General features: G+C 41.5%; 1 protein-coding gene across 5 annotated transcripts in view; it reads right to left on the bottom strand.

The window, feature by feature from the left end:
• RAPGEF3 (Rap guanine nucleotide exchange factor 3) overlaps window positions 1-16,920 on the bottom strand; it is a 32,286-nt gene that overhangs the window by 12,744 nt on the left and 2,622 nt on the right. For all 5 annotated transcript variants that reach the window (XM_027844327.1, XM_027844326.1, XM_027844328.1 and 2 more), the window contains 15 exons: window positions 12,170-12,223; window positions 11,948-12,054; window positions 11,622-11,743; window positions 11,241-11,406; window positions 10,802-10,886; window positions 9,830-9,890; window positions 9,570-9,646; window positions 9,214-9,360; window positions 8,569-8,681; window positions 7,855-7,943; window positions 7,295-7,373; window positions 6,756-6,906; window positions 6,567-6,649; window positions 6,096-6,135; window positions 4,126-4,207 (listed from right to left, as the gene is read on the bottom strand). In XM_027844327.1, coding sequence (XP_027700128.1) covers window positions 4,126-4,207; window positions 6,096-6,135; window positions 6,567-6,649; window positions 6,756-6,906; window positions 7,295-7,373; window positions 7,855-7,943; window positions 8,569-8,681; window positions 9,214-9,360; window positions 9,570-9,646; window positions 9,830-9,890; window positions 10,802-10,886; window positions 11,241-11,406; window positions 11,622-11,743; window positions 11,948-12,054; window positions 12,170-12,223 — 1,456 coding nt within the window. The remainder of the gene's footprint in view (window positions 1-4,125; window positions 4,208-6,095; window positions 6,136-6,566; window positions 6,650-6,755; window positions 6,907-7,294; window positions 7,374-7,854; window positions 7,944-8,568; window positions 8,682-9,213; window positions 9,361-9,569; window positions 9,647-9,829; window positions 9,891-10,801; window positions 10,887-11,240; window positions 11,407-11,621; window positions 11,744-11,947; window positions 12,055-12,169; window positions 12,224-16,920) is intronic.

A 16,920-nucleotide genomic window follows, 5' to 3' on the forward strand; every position in this document is an offset into this window, starting at 1 on the left:
AGAAATGACAAATAAAAAAAAAGAAATGACAAATGAGAAGCATGTAAAGATCTATATGAACTGATGAAGAATGAAGCTGAACCAAGAAAATAATACAATAACTACAAGAAGTTTCCAGGTTGACTGGAAAGAACAACTACACACACACACACACAAATAAAAGTGAATGTTGCGAAAGAATAAGCATGGTTTGAAAGAAGAGATATGAGAAGACACTTTCACATTGTCACTACCACCTCCACTTTGCAGAGGCAGAAGATCTATAAGGGTCACATGTTGTACATATTTTTAGACTTTTTGATGTATTGATCAGTTATGCTGATTTTTCATCTTTTTCTCTTTTTTCTTTAAAAATGTTATCTTCATATGGATGGCTTTCTGGGAAGGGGTAAAGGAGGAATGATAGGGAAAATTATAGTGATGTAAAAAGCAAAAGACATCAATAAAAATTTATTTAAAAATATATGTACCAAATGGCATAGCATCTAAGTACTTAAAGGAAAAGTTGACTGAAGTACAAGGAAAAACTGACAATAAAACTATTATAGTTAGGGACCTCAATGTGCTATTTTCAGAACAAGACAAATATTAAAAAATTAGCAACAAAATTAAAGACTTAACAGAATTTTAGAAAAGTAAGATATGATAGATTGCTAGTGATTACAGAATGGGAATAGAATAGAATATACCTATTTCTCAGCTGTGCTTATCACCTTTACAAAAACAGGGCATGTACTAGGCAGGCCCAGCAAACTATGGCCTGCAGGTTAAATCCAGCTATGTGATCCACAAGCTAAGAACGGTTTTTACATTTTAAAGTCCAAACATTTTTTAAAAAATGTAAAAACCATTCCAAGCTCATGGGTCACATAAGAGCAAGTGGCCAGATTTGGTCCGTGTGCCATAGTTTAACTAACTCCTTTGTTAGGGCATAAAAACCTCATAAAGAAATACAAAAAAGGAAAAATATTAAATACATAATTTAATGATCACAATGCAAAAAAATTAAAATCAATAAAGGATATTTAAAGAAATAATTCAAACTTAAGTAAAGGCTAAATAATTTAATCTTCAAGAATTTGTGGGTCAAATAACAAATTATAGAAACAGATAATTTTAGGAAACAAAATGACAACAATGGAACAACAAATCAAAACTGTACTCAGAAGTAAATTTATATCTCTAAATACTTTCATCAGCAAAAGAAAGAAAGGATGGATCAAATTAATTGGGCATGCAACTAATAAAACCTAGAAAAGCAACAAAAATGAATTAAACACAAAAAATAGAAATTTTGTTAATTAAAAAGACATAAACAAAAACCCCACTGAATCAATAAACAATATTAGGAGCTTTTTTGTTTGTTTGTTTGTTTTTTGCTTTTTTGGTGAGGCAATTGGGGTTAAGTGACTTGCTCAGGGTCACACAGCTAAAGTATCAAGTGTCTGAGGACGCATTTGAACTCAGGTACCTCTGACTCCAAGACCAGAGCTCTATCAACTGTGCCACCTAGCTGCCCTGGAGCTTTTATTTTTTAAATCAATAAAACAGATATTGCTAGATGGTTTGATAAAAAAAAAGAGGGGGAAAATCAAATTGCAAGTACAAAAAATAAAAAAGAAGTCATAACAAATGAAGAGGGAATATGGGAAGTCATTAGAAATTTTTTGCCCAATTATATTCCAACAAAACTTGTTATTTAAATGAAATGGATGAATAGTTACAAAAACATAAAATATCCATCTTAACAGGATAAGAAGTAGAAAATTTAAGTAACCCCATCTTGTTAAAAAAAATTAAGCTAGTAGAGGAAAAAAACATCCAGAACTAGATGCATTTATAAGTGAATTCTATCAAGCAATTACAGCAAAAGAGCAATCAATTCCAATATTCTACAATTTGTTTACAAAAATAGAGAAAGAAGGTATCTTAACAAACTTAATGTATAAGTCAGATATAATTCAGATATCAAAACAAAGAAAGCAAGTTTCTTTCAATAGGAAGAAAACTATTGATGCAAAAATTTTGAATATAATTTTAGCAACAAAGGCTACAACAACATATAAAAAAAGAATATATAACAAGATTGGGTTGAATATATATAAAGAATATGGTGTCATTTCATTAGTAGGAAAACTATTAACATAATAACTGTACTAATAATCACATGATTATATTAATATGCAGAAAATTTTGACAAAACACACTACTCTTTTATGTTAAAAAGTTTAAAAGCACAAAAACATAAGAGTCTCATTACAAAATTTGGTAAATTTTATCTATCTAAAATCAAGAGCTAGTATTATCTTTAAAGGAAAAAAGCTAGAAGCCTTTCCAACAAGATCAGAAGTAAAGTAAGGATTACCAGTGTCAACAATGTTATTTGACATAATACTATAAATCCTAGCTATAACAATAAAAAAATTTGAAGCAATGAGTATAGGAAAAGAAGAAACAAAATGATGACTTTTTTGCAGATGGCATTATGGATTACTTAGAGAATTCTAGTGACAACAAAAAATTGTTGAAATGATACCTTTAGTAAAGTAGTGGAATATAAAATAAACCCACAAAATTGTCAGCCTTTTTGTATATTATCATAACAGCCCAGCAGGAAGAGATAGAAAAATTCCATTCAATATAACTAGAGAGTCTAAAAAAGATTTGGGAGTCTACCCACCAAGGACAATACAGGAATTTTGTGAATACAATGACAAAACACTTTTGATAGAAATAGACAAATAATTGGAGAGCTATGAATTATTTACATATGTAACACAACTTTAAAACATCAATACTACATAAATTAATTTGCTTATTCAATACTATAAAATTGAATACCAAAGGGTTGCTTTATAGAACTAGAAAAAAATAATATGATTTCTTCTTTAGGAACAAAAGGCCAAGAATCTCAAGAGAAATAATGAAAAAAGTGAGAAGGGGCTTGAAAGTACCAGGTCTCAAAACATATTACAAATCAGTAATCATCAAAACTATTTGGTACTAACTAAAAATAGAAAAGACGATTAGAGAATAGATTAGGTATAGAAGATCCAGAAGTTAAGTGGCCACAGTAGCACAGTGCTTGATAAACCCAATGATCCCAACTACAAGAGTAAGTATGCATTATACAACAAAAACTGCTTAGATTACTAGAAAACAATATGTCAGAAATTAGATTTCATACCATCTAGCACAATAAGATCCAAATAGCTCAGTAATATGCATTACATTTTTATACCTCCAAAGTCACTAAACTGTTCAGACTTTTAAATTTTGTAACACCACTTTTCATTATAGTGAAGAATTGGAAACAAATAAACAAATGATGGTATAGAAATGTAATGCATATTACTGAGCTATAAGAAATGAGGGAAAAGATTCAGAGAAATCTAGAAAAATAATATTGACTAATGGAGAGTAAAATAAGTAGAACCAGGAAAATGACTGACAATAACAACTATAATATTGTAAAGGAAAACAACTTTGAAAGACTTAAGAACTCTGATCAGTGCAATGACCAATCACAACATTTCCCACCTCTCTGGAAGAGGGAAGGGAAGGGAAGGTAAGGTAGAAAGCTGATAGACTAGAGATGCAGAATGAGACCTATATTTTCTGATAAGGCCAACGTGTGAACCTTCTGTCTGACTATGCTTAATTGTCACAAGGGAAGGAATCTATTTTTTAATTTGTTTGATGGAGGTAGTTGGGGAAGAAAAGAAAGAAAAGAGTTAATGAAATATTTATAAAACACACAAAAGACAGCAGAAGGAATGTCAGAAAGAGATATCAGGACAACGTTGGAGCTATTATGCTAAATTTATTATAATTTTTTTAAAAACTCAAGCTGTACATAATTGAGATTCATAGTTTCATATACAATTTTCTTTTTCTATTTATTATATATAAAAGGTTGTGTCCATCAAATTCTTAAAAAAAATTATTTAAATTTTTAAAAATGGCAAACCTTACAGGGAAAAGAGACTCTTCAATTTGGAAGATAGAGGGAGAGATAAAGAGGTACCCAGAGAATAGCATAAGAAGAATAGATATAGAAATAGGGAAGATCCCAGTAGGAGAAAGGAGTCAGGAGTTAGCAGTAATGTAGGTAACACCATCAACCTTTGTCCAGAGCTTGGATAGCATATCTATTGCTGAGGAAGGGTTCTTCATAGCTGGGGAACCAGATAGGAATCGCTCGATCCTAAATGAGAGAGAAATAACCTGGTTAGAGTAAGACTGAAAAAGCCTAAGGGGAGGATCATAATAACCAAGATAGCTTGAAGGAGCTCTGACAGGAGATCTCCCCTCCTGGGCAGGTCACAGGACAGAGTATGATGTTTTCACAGCTCAAAAGACATCTCCTGCCCATATTTCCATCCTCTCTTCCCCCACCGCACACATATGCCTCAGGGAAGTGATGGGGTCCCAGTGAGGCAAACAAGGAAGAAGATTTGTATGTCTGTGAATCTACATGACTTCTTCCCACTCTGTCTTCAAAAAAGCACATCTCTTCTGTATATTAAAATCATATTTGCTTGACCTTTCATCTTCATTCTCTCATGTTCACTGCTAAAACAGTAGAATGACTATTCTACCTCTCAGCCTGCTCCTCCTTAACCCATGCAATTTAGCTTCTATTTCTACCATTCTATGAAATGTTCTTTCAGAGATCACCAGTGAGTGAAGACAATGGCCATCAATGGCTTTTTCTCAGTCCTTCCGCTTAACCTTGTGGCATTTGACATAATTGACCACCCCTTCCTCAATGCTTTGTTCTTTCCCCTGTTCAACAATGCATTGATCTGGTCCTCTTACTTCTATAGGTCCTTTCTTGTCTCCTTTGCTGATTCTTCTCTTCCTGTTCCCTAAATGTGGGCATTCTTCAAGTATCAGTTTTCTGTTCTTTTTCTTTCAGAGATTTAATGCACTCTAATGGTTCTAAATATCACCTGTATGTTCCTAAATCCTTAAAAAAAAAGCCCATTCCTCCTTTGACCTCCATAACAGCCACCAAGTCCTGTTGAATCTTCTTCAAAATATCTCATATCTGTCCCTTCTATTCCACTCTCACAATCTCCTCCTAACTGGTTTCCTTAAATTCATAATCTTCTCCTACATATCAGTGCCAAAAGGATCTTCCCAAAACACTATTTTCATTGTGTCACACTGGTGTGTGTGTGTGTGTGTGTGTGTGTGAGAGAGAGAGAGAGAGACAGAGAGACAGAGAGAGACAGAGACAGAGAAAGATAGAGACAGAGAGACTGAGAACACTGCCATGAGAACAAGATGCCTCTAGGAGAGCAGTCCAATCTCTTTTATAATCAGGCCTCCAAATCACCTTTTCTAGGCTTTGTCCTCTATTTTTCTATATGGATCCTGTGCTATAGTCACGTTGGACTACTTTGCCAGTTTCTAAAACATGCCTTAATCATCCCTACAGTCTTATTCAAGGCCCAGCTCAACTCCCACCTTCTCCATTAAGTCAGAACTGGTCTCTCCCTTCTGTGAACCTACATAACACTTAATATTGGCACCACTGACTTGGCATGCATGATATATAGTCAACCAATACATCAACAAACACCTACTATAGGCCAGGCATTGTATTAGTCTCTGGGGATACAAATGCAAAGAACTAAACAATCTTTGTATTAGTGATTAATTTTTCGCTATACATATATATATATATATATACATATATATAGATAGATAGATAGATATACCTTGTCTTCGGATTATAAACTCTTGAGAGCAGTAATAGCTTGTACTTTTCAATATCCCCCATAATGCTTAGCATCCTCACGGCAGGCACTTAGTAAATGTTTATCAATTAAATACACAAGTCTATGTCTATAAGAATCTTTGTATGTATGAGTATGTAAGAATGTGAGAGTCTTAATGTTTGAAGTCTGTGTGCCAGTAAATAATGAGAGGTGAATACCAAGAATCCTATGTGCACAACCTATGCTAAACAGAGCCTTCTATGGGTAGGGACAAGGAAGGGCAACTCAACTCTACAAAGCAGGAGGAGCTCCATGGAGCAAGGGACAGGATACAGAGGGAGAGAGGAGCTGGCACACACTTAATACCTTTAATTGTGGTGACATATTTCCACCGCCATTTTCCAACCTGCAGAGCAAATGAGAAGAATAGTGAGACTGAGAGGTTGGGAAGGGGGTGGGCAGGAAGCACCTGCCAGGGAGGGTCACCTTCCAAGGCACCACCCTAGGTACCTTAATAGAATCACAAAAAGATTAGGGAGAGAGGCCAAGGTATCTAGTCCTGATTTCTTAAATTCCATTTCCAATACACAGCTAGCCTGCTGGTTTATTGTCCTGTATTTTTCTCATTTAGAATGGAAGTAATGAGTATTACAGATAATATGGTCTTGGGGCAATTGGGGAAGGCAAGCAGAGAATCTAGACACAGAGCTCCCATTCAAGTTCAGAGATAACTCCAAGTGAGCCACTTTCAGTCCCTAAATTTCAGTTCCTCCCCCAGAAGATTTCATGAGTAAACTAGCAAGCAAACTTTATTCAGTCCCTGGAAGGATTACTCACCCATGGTGCCGCCGCCTCTCTGGTCCCTGCTCCTTTAGTAGGTTGCTGAGCTGAGTATCCTTGCTTACCAGTTCTGAGAGTTTCTGTGGGGAGACATACCAAGGCAGCTGAACGTGTAGTCCCTGCTTATGATTCTATTTGAATTCCCTCCTCCAGCCCTACGCTGCTGCAAAGGGTTCTTCCTATTACCTGTAGGAAACTGGGGGCTACTGGGTCCATGTGGAGCATGGGGCTATACAGGGTCACCCATTGGCTGACCAGCTTTAGGATCTTCTGCCGCTTGTTACAGATATAGATGCAACGTTCCTGTTCAGTGCCACCAGCTGGTTCCGCATGGAAGGTGGTAGCTGGTCAAAGAAAGTCATAGCACAAAGTGGAAACTGCCCACCAGGCTCTGGGCAAAGGAGGGACATAATAGCCATATCCAGGAAAATGTAAATCTGTGCCTAGGACCTGGATCAACCTACAGAAAGTGCCTACCACAGGCTAACTGAATGACGAGTATTTTTCTCTGCTCTTCCACACCATATCCGAACCTCTACTACCTTACCAACATAAACATTACCTACATTACATGACGTTATCTATAAGTAATCATTTAGAACCCTAGATAGCCACTGCTAGAAAGCACCTTAGAGGTCATCTAGTTCATAAATCTCACTTTGCTCACCCCCATATCCTTATACTCTTTCTATTATATCATGCTTCCCATCAGGCTTGAAGGATATTGATGCAGGAGAGCAGCACAGAGATGGGCAGTAGGCATGAAGACGCTGTGGGTCAGGAGAAAGTCACCTAGGAATGTCTCTGCAAGGGTTGGGAAGAGAGGAAGGAGAGGAAGCACCAGGTTATGGGAACAGCAGCACCGTAGCCCTAGAACAGGGGTTCTTAACCCTTGTTGAATCATGAACCCTTTTGGCAGCCTGGCAAAGCCTATGCACCCCTTCTCAGGATAATGTTTTTAAATGAATAAATAAAATACATAGGATTATGAGGTTATAAATACTTTTTAAAAGTTCACAGACCCCAAGTTAAGAACCCCTGCCCTAGACCCTTCTCTTACTTTAATTAATCATAAATGCCCAGAGCATCTACAGTATTTGCCCCAACCAAGGGAATACAGGATAAAAAGTTCCAGCTGTGTAGCCTGAAGGGGGCAGTATTCACTAAATGACAAGTGAAGTCATGCAGCACTCAGGTGTGTAATGGGGAAAGGCAGTCTCAAGAGAAGAGTGGTGATGAGATGGATTCTGGCTCCCCTCCCCCCGCCCCCGCCCCAGTTCTGTACCTGTAGGATCATGGGCACTTGAGTCCGGCCGCACCGCCTCCAGCAGCAGCTCTAAGATCTTTTCTGGAGTGCCTGACATCACAGTGTACCTAAGGGAAGCGGCTCAATGTACCTCCCTACCCCGACAGTGCCTCCATATACCTGATGCCCATTGCCAGGCACCCTTTTCTAAGGCTAAGGACTCAGGTGTAAGCTGAGATGATACAAATAGGCAGCTCTAGCCTGGATTTGACCAAAGCCTTGCCAGCATTTACTCTCACAATTCTGTTACATGGAGCAGTACAGACCAGTACTTAGGAGTACCACCATACTAATAATAATAAGGGGAGAAAGACCCAGTTCTCAATGTCACAAGTACCCTGCTCCCTCCCAAGGGTTTCCTCCTTGTATTCTCAACTCACTCCTACCACCACTCACCACCAAATCTAGGCTGGTTTGAGCTGACAAACACCAGTCCCTTCCCATTATTAGCTCCCTTAAATACCCTGGTGGACATGCCAGCCCAATCAAGCTGTCGCATGCTTCAAGGAACACTACTGTGTATACATCAAGGTGGCTGCTATACCCTGAAGAACTCCATTTTCTCTACTATATCGCCACAGGTAGGAAGGAGCCCAACAAGGATGGAGAAGTACCTGAGAAGCTGAAAAACAGGGGTGGGAGTGGAATGAGTGGAGAAGAATTTGAGGAATAGAATAAGACTGGGCATGTTACCGGTTCCTGCCTGGGTTCAGGGGACAGTCAGGGCCATTGCCCTGAGGGGCCCTCTCCAGCACCAGCACCACTTTCCCATGTTCTTCCAAACGCATTGTATTTGCCTCCACATCCTGGGTGCCAAGCCAATCAGATGACGATTCAGCATAGGCTCAACAGTGACCTTGACCTCCTCTGACCCACTTCTAGACTTCTTACTCATTATCTCTAGACTTAATCTATCTCCACGCTGATCTTCAGCTCCTCTCTCTCCTCTCTGTATCACCCTTGCCCAATATATTCCAGTCTTACCCAGAATCACTGGACTTGCCCTTTCTGCTCCCTTACTCCCATCTCCCAGGTCTGATCATCTTTTCTGTCCCTCTTCCATTTTAGTCCTTTCCTTCTGATTCTTATATTTATCCTCCATTTATATTCAATATTTATCCCATTCACAATCCCCTATCCCTCTTCTCCTTCTACCCTAGTCTCCTCCAAACCTCCCATCTCTGTGGTAAAATTTCAAGTCTCTGACCCTTTTAGTTTCCCACCTCTAGTTGCCTCCAAATCTCTGATCTCATCCTGATCCCTATCCCAGCTCAGCTCTGATCCTCCCATTTCTTTTTACCCTCCCTGTGCTTCCAGGCTTTCCCAAGCTTGACTAACCTTGATGATACGGTTGAAGTCCTGCTTGTCCACCCGCAAAAAGTGACAGTTGTCTTCACGAAGAATGATGGTGGCTGCTCGGGGTGAGTCATTCACTAAAGCTAGCTGTCCAAAGTCATCTCCTTCATGCAGGGTTGTCACCAGGCCCTAGCAATCAGTTCCATCAGATAATAATATTTCTCTTTCCATTCACACCCAAGTCCCTACCTACATATATCAGAAAATGAACTAGAAGCCTTGGGGCCTAACCCAAGCATTGCCCACAGAGAAAAGGGGTACCAAAAAAGCCGATGGATTCCCAGCAGGTAGAAGGAAGAGTGAGAGAGTAATAGAGGGAGGACAAAAGAAAAACACACCTTGCCATGGGTCACCACATTAACAGATCCCTTCCAGATAATGTACCAAGAGGTCCCCTTATCTCCTTGGCTGAACACTGAGAAAAGGAAAGATTAGATAGAGCCCAGCCCCAACTCCATCACCACTGACCACCAGCTCTGCTATTTTTCTGGACCAGAAGTCCGGTGCTCCACAGCTGTCTCCACAAGCTCCAGTTCCTCGGGGTCCCACTCTACTCTGTCCCCTGCCCTGCCCTTCCACAGCCTTAGCCCACACTCACACACAGTGCCTGCTTTGCTGCTGGGCTCAAACAACAACACAGCAGCTAATTCCCTCTTCACCTGTAGGAAGGAAGGTAAGGGGACAGTCAGCAGGAAGCCAGGAAAAAGAAGACTAATTTATGGTTCAGGAACTAATGGAATCAGGAGGACATTCACGGCTCTTGTGGCAAGTAGCAGGGAAGTCTGGGGGGGGGGGGGACAATAAAGGGATGAAGCAGATGCAGGTCAGAAAGGTCCCCTCTGGGAAAGTTATTACTAGAATTATGCTTCAAAAGTTACTAAACTGAATACCCTTTAACCCAGTGATATCACTACTAGGCTTATCCCCCTCAAAGGTCAAATAAAGAGGAAAAGATCCTCTACGTACAAAAATATTTATAGCAGTTCTTTTTTTAGTAGAAAAGAACTGGATACTAAGGGGATGCATGCGAATTGGGGAATGGCTGAACAAATTATGGTATACGCACGTGATGGAATTTTACTGCACTATAAGAAATTTTGAAAGGGACAGTTTCAGAAAAACCTGGCAAGAGTTTTATAAGCAAATGCAGAGTGAAGTGAGCAGACCTAGGAGAACAATTTATACTCTAACAATAACATTGTAAAAACAACATTGTAAGACTTAAGAACTACGAGCAATGCAATGATCAACCATGATTCCAGACAGCCTGTGATGACAGTGAGGTCATTGTACCTCCTGACAGAGGAGTTATAGACTAAATATGCAGAATAAGAAACATTTTTTTGGACATAACCAATTGGGGAACTGGTTTTTCTTGACTATGCATATTTGTTATAAAGATTTTGTTTTTCTTCTTAATTTTCTGAAGCGGGGAATGAAGTAGGAGAAAGGGAAATAAATGTTTGATAATTAAAAAAAAAGAAATTAACAACAACAAAGAAGGTCAATGATAAAAGGTATATACTAGAAAGGAGTGGGGCCAAAAGTGATGTTTGGGAGAGTAACTGACCGAGTTAGACAGATGGGCCACGGCCTTGATATGGAGCAGCTCCTCAAAGATTAGGTCTAGCTCCTCCTCCGTGCGCTGCCCGGGGCTAAAGGCACAGAGAAGCAATACAGGGGGAAGGGTTTTATATCCAATGTTAGACCTAGATGGGATCCTTGGGTTACTTCATTCAACTCCCTTGTTTTACATATCAGGAAACCAAGACCCTGAGAGAGGAAGTATATAACTACTAAGTGGTAGAATTAGGACTATAATCCAGGCATCCTGATTCCCAGTTTGGTTCCCTTCTCCACTATACCTTTCTTCCACAGGAAGGAGGGAGGGATTTCTACTGTGAGTGGGGGACTTAACAGATGGGTATTACAGTGTTTCAGAGCTACAAGGACCTTGGTTTTACACTCTAGGGAGACAGTGGGTCCTGAATAAATGGCTTGTGACTCACGGCTTACGCAGCGCCACAGCGAGCAGAGCGTCAGGTCCTCGCTGAGACAGCAGGGTCACAGCCTCAGCTAGCTCCTCCAACTCCTGAATGCTGTCCAGGTCTGGCTCTGGCCCAGGGAATCGATAGAAATGAGCATCTCGGTCATGGAAGGCCCACTCATGTTTCACTGTGGGGCAAAGACCAAACATGGAAGAGAGAGGAACAAGGAAAAGGAGGATTTAGTGAGAGTTTGGGGAATGATGTGCTGACCTCCAATGCCATACCATTGGCCAAAATCCATTGCGGCCCACTCCAGCATTTATTTACATGATAAACCTAATGCTTATCCAGTATTCCTAATACCTTTCGGACAAGCCCGGTATACCTAGTACTCATACTCACCATGGCAAAGGGCTCCCTCATTCAGGAGAACTTGGCAGATGCCCAAAGCTTGACTTCGGGATTGAACTCCAAGCCCCAAGGCCAAGACTCCATCAACCAGCTCTCGCCCTGAGCAGCACTGCCTGGGAAACAAGAAGCCCAACTGTTTGGTGGTATGGAGGCAGTGAGCAGAATTTTAGGGCTATAAAAGATTTGTTTTCAGAAAATATCCCACGCTTCTCCCACTCTTTATCCAGTTCTGAAAGACTAGGTCTCAGACTTTGCCTCTCCTATCCCCATAAAGCAGAGAAAAGGAGAGAAGCAAGAGAGGGGAGCTATCCACCCACCGGTACAATCTGAGGTGATATTTCCGATCTCGTATGAGGGTGGGGCAGGTAGCCAGAAGATGCCTATGCAGCAGCTTCCCAGCCCTAAGCACCTGCTCTGAAGTAGCCTGGGATGTGATTGGAGAGAGAAGAAACTCACAATGAAGGAACACTTTTGATCCCCCTCCCCCCACTCCACCATGTGTCCTTGCCTTTGGCTTTTTACCTAAGCCCAGTAGATACCTGTTCCAGGCTCACATGAAAGTCCAGTGTCTCATTACTATTGGTAAGTGGTGTCTGTAGAGGAAAAAAAGAACAGGGAGATTCAGGTTGTCAATGCAAGTGACCCAGAACTGGACCCGCCCTTTGGAGCTGACTCTTTCCCATCCTACTATGTTCAAGGTACAGTGCTAGACACTGGGGAGAGTTAACAAACTCAGAACTTGGGAAAGTCATAATCATTATCCGAAGTACCACTATCCCCCTAGTTCCCCAGGCTTACAACCTAGGTGTCAACCTCAATCCCTCCACTCTAACACATTCACTCTGTTGTTTCTATCTTCACAAAATTTCTTATACCATATAACATAATATATATGCCCCTTTTCTCCTCTGACACTGCCACCATCTTGGCACAAAGCCTCATCACTTATTTCAATAGCCTTCCAGTTGGCCTCTCTGCCTCAATTCCATCCACACATCTTCCATTCACATTTTTAAAATGCAGGTTTGATGGGGCAGTTAGGTAGTGCAGTGGATAGAGCACCGGCCCTGAATTCAGGAGGACCTGAGTTCAAATCCAGCCTCAGACACATAACACTTACTAGCTGTGTGACCCTGGGCAAGTCACATAACCCCATTTCCTAGCCTCCCCCCCCAAATAATAAAATAAATTAAGTAAAAATAATAAAATGCAGGTTTGATCTCCCCTGCCCTATTCAATAAACTCCAGTGACTCCTCCCTATTACCTCTAGGGTCATATATAAAATCCCGTTTTCCTTTTAAAGTTGTTCATAACTGGCCCTTTTTGATCTTTCCCATCTTCTTACAACTTATTCTTTTCCACATACTCTGTGATCTAGTAATACTGGCCCCCTCACTGCTGACACTCCATGTACTGTTGACAAATGACCCTCTAGCTCTTGACCAAGCATTTTCTCTGTCCTGAATTTGGGAACTCTCTCCCTCTACATCCTTGCCTCCTGGCTTTCTTTGGGTCTCAGCTAAAGTCCCACTTTCTACAAGAGGTATTTTCTAGGTCTCATCAACCTCAGCTCCTTCCTTTTAAACTGATTATTTACAACTTATCCTGTCTATATCTCATTTGTACATAGTTTGTTTGTTGTCTCCTCCAGTAGATCATGAGCCCCTTGACAGTAGGGACTGGTTTTGGCTTTTTTTCCCCCAGTACTTAGCACAAAGCTTGGCACGTTTGTTGTTGTTTAATTGTTTCAGTCATATCTGACTCTTTTTGACCCTATTTGGGGCTTTCTCGGCAAAGACGCTGGAGTGGTTTGCCATTCCCTTCTTCAGCTCATTTTACAGATGAGGAAACTGAGGCAAATGGGTTTAAGTGATTTGCCCAGGGTCACACAGCCAGATTTGAACTCAGGAAGAAGAGTCTTCCTGACTCTAGACACAGCACTCTTATCTACCACCTTGTTGCCCGGAAGGGACCTTAGAGGTCACTGAATCAAAAATCTCTCATTTTATGGATGAGAAAACTAAGCCCAAGAGAAGTTAAATAATTTGCATAAGGTCACATGGGCAGCAAGTGGCAGAACCAGGAACAGAATTCAGGCTCTCTGAGTCCACATTCTTCCACATTCTTTCCAGTGAACCAAGTGGTCTTTCCAAAATGCATAATGAAAAAAAGAACTAGGTTTGGAGTTGGAGACCTGGTTTGACTCCTGGATCTGGTACTTTACCTTTTGTAACTGTGAACAAGCCACTTAAACACTCTGGGGCTCAGTCCCCTCATCCACAAAACGAGGGAGTTGGAAGGTCCCTTCCAGCTCAAAATCTGTGTGATCCTACAAATCATGTGGTAGACCTTTGTCCTCTTAGAGGGACCCATGTTAGCCCAGGAACTGGCCCAGGTTGAACCAAAAATGAGAGGTGCTAATGGGTATGTAGTTCATTTCAAAGTACTCTGATAGGCTTCCCCAGCCCTCTCCCTTTCCCCTTTCCTCTCTTCCCCTCACTCATTATTATTCTGTTTCTTGGGAACCTGGGACATTCCTTACAAGTCGAGAACAGCACTGAAGTGAGGTTATAGAAATGGTTGAGGAAGGGCAGAGAAGCAAGAACATCAGAGAGACTAGGGAATTAGAAGGCTAAGGGTGATGTGAGAGGTGACGTGCATCAGAAGACTTGTATTCTAGTTCCAGCTGTGTGATCTTGGGAGTCACTTAACTCTCTGACCCTCAGTTTCCTCAACTGTCAAATGAAGAGGTTGACTTCTAAGATTCCTCTTGGCTCAAATGTTCTGTAGCCTTGGCTAAAGAATGAGGTCTCTGTATCACACTGGGAAATAATAAGAGTAATGGGAATTGGCGTTTGGCTAAAGAATATCAAGGCCACAGTGGTGTTCTCAGCTCTTAGGGTCGCAGTGGCAGTCTGAGGTTCCCAGACGCAAGAGAGGGCCTGTGAATCATGTCCCATAACGCCAGCAAGGAGTCCTTCAAAACCTTCACTTTGCAGGTATGAGTTAATAGGGGTCATCTTGCCTGGGTGATAAGGAACCAAACACTGTGCTAGAGACTGAGTCCTGAGGACTTAATTACAGGAAATGAAGAGGGGGGGCTGAAGAGAGGGAGGAAGAAGAGGAACCCTCCCCCTCTCCCATCCCTTGGGACAAACAGTGCCTGAGTTGGTGACTCAAAGCTCCTAATGAGCATGTTTTCATTTCATTATGCCCAGATGCCTAGAAGAACTACAGTCTCTGCCCCATTGCCCCTCTGAACTCCAGCCCTTTTCTCTCCCTTCCACGTATTCTTTTCTCCAGCGTGGACCTGACCCAGGAGTATACATCACAGGCCATAGGACCAATTCACAAGACCTGTCTAGTCACAATACCCCAGTGCTTCATTCGAACTCTTATTAGGCTATCCTGTTATCTCAGGTTGAAATAAATTAGGCCATCCCACTATGGTGTGGGCTTTAAGCCACCAGAGGACTACTTTATGTTGGGGGTCCTATCCTTTTCCAATATTAAAAACTCATTTTAACTTCACAGAATTTTGCAGACCCTTACATGACTGAACTTCTAGTACTTTAGGTTAACTGAGACAATACCATACCACCTGGCTATGGTAACACTTGCAAACCACTTCCCATGCCTACCCCTCAAGGTGTCCCAGGCCCACAGATTAGGAACTATTGCTCTGTTCTTCTAGTCTTGCCCTTAGCCTAGATGATCCTTAGGGGTTGGTTAATGAGTGTCAGACTCAAATGTTACAGATTCTCATGTAAGAAATCATATAGAGTTTCCAGCTCTAGGGACAAAGATGACCTAGAGATGTTTCCTCAGTGACAATTGTGACTGTTCATTAAAATTCTGGCAATTCTGAGTTGGTAATAGGGAAGGATAGAAGAGCTGGCACTTAATGGCAACTGTACTATTGCCAGTTCGCCATGTGAAGCTGTCAGAACCCAGGATACTAAGTAAGTAAGCAATGAGCCAGGCAGTCTTGTGCTGACCTGTCAGACCTGTTTCCTGTAGCTTCTGGCAAGGGTTCTTGGCCAGGACTGCCCATGGTAATGGTGGGGGTAGGGAAGCCATGTGTGCAGAGGAACTGATGCCTTCTGCCCAAAGGGGAGGTGGTTTTGGGGGGAAGTCCATTCTGGAGTTTGAGACTGGGGCCCCCTCCCTACAGCCCTTGAAGGTGAAGAGGGTAGAGTGTTAGACTTGGAATCAGGATGATTAGAATCCTGTTTTTGACATTTACTTTCTGCACTGTCAATGATGGACAAGTCACTTTAAACGCTCACAGCCTCGGTTTCCACATCTGGACAATGGGGACAATAATACCTGCAAGTGCTTACCTCACAGGGTTGATGTGAGGGTCAAATGAGATAATATCAGTAAAGCCCTTTGCTAACCTTAAAGCCCCAGATAAATGCCAGCTATCACTGGACAGCTGCCACATTAACTTTGGCATTCCAAACTCCCTAGGCTAGTGGGGCCCAGCAGATGTCTCTAGCCAGTCTTCCAGACAACATTTTCAGGAAATACCCTTTAATTCCCTTTCTAGCATCTCCTATCCCAGTTGGTCAGGATGTTCCTTCTGGTATCTAACCTCCAATCACTCCTATTGTAATCTAGTTCTATCCTGTTCTAGAAAGAAGTAGAAATGGCTCTTTGCTTCTTTGGCTGCTAAGAAAGACAATTCATTTCATTAGTCCTCAGCTACTCACTTTCTAGAGTTCCCAGATCCCCATATCCCTTCTCATTTATACAACTACTCTGCACCCTGGTACCTGCTGGCAAATCTCTTCCTAGACTACATGGGTCTTTCATCCACTTAACACTGCAGGGATAAGCAATAAGAGAAGCTACATATATATACAATGGATTCCTCTTAAGACCAAACACAATGGGGTAGATCCTCCCAGAACATTCCCCTGAAGATAGCAGAGAGGAGGGGGTGTAGCTATCTGCCCCTCCTCCATTCAGCCCCTGGAGGCTAAAACCTCTGGCTAGCCATCACTCTGGGGGACAGACCTTCTTTCCAGGTTTTTAACCCCATTTACATTCTAACGCCTTCTCTTCAACACCCCCATGCACATACCCACATATACACACATGCACATACAGCCTTTCAACCTCCTTGGGTATTCTTTGCCCTTAGATTTTGAAAGTTCTAGTGAGTGTGGAAAAGCCTGGCTGCCTCCCCACAGGTCTGGGGTCCCAAGAGAAATACCTTGTGACCTCATTGTCCTAGCTCAGGACTCACCCCCACCTTCCCTCCCAGGGTTGGGGAGGGGACAG

Source organism: Vombatus ursinus, unplaced genomic scaffold (assembly GCF_900497805.2).
Source record: "Vombatus ursinus unplaced genomic scaffold, bare-nosed wombat genome assembly UNPS02014941.1, whole genome shotgun sequence".
Taxonomy (NCBI): Eukaryota; Metazoa; Chordata; class Mammalia; order Diprotodontia; family Vombatidae; genus Vombatus; species Vombatus ursinus.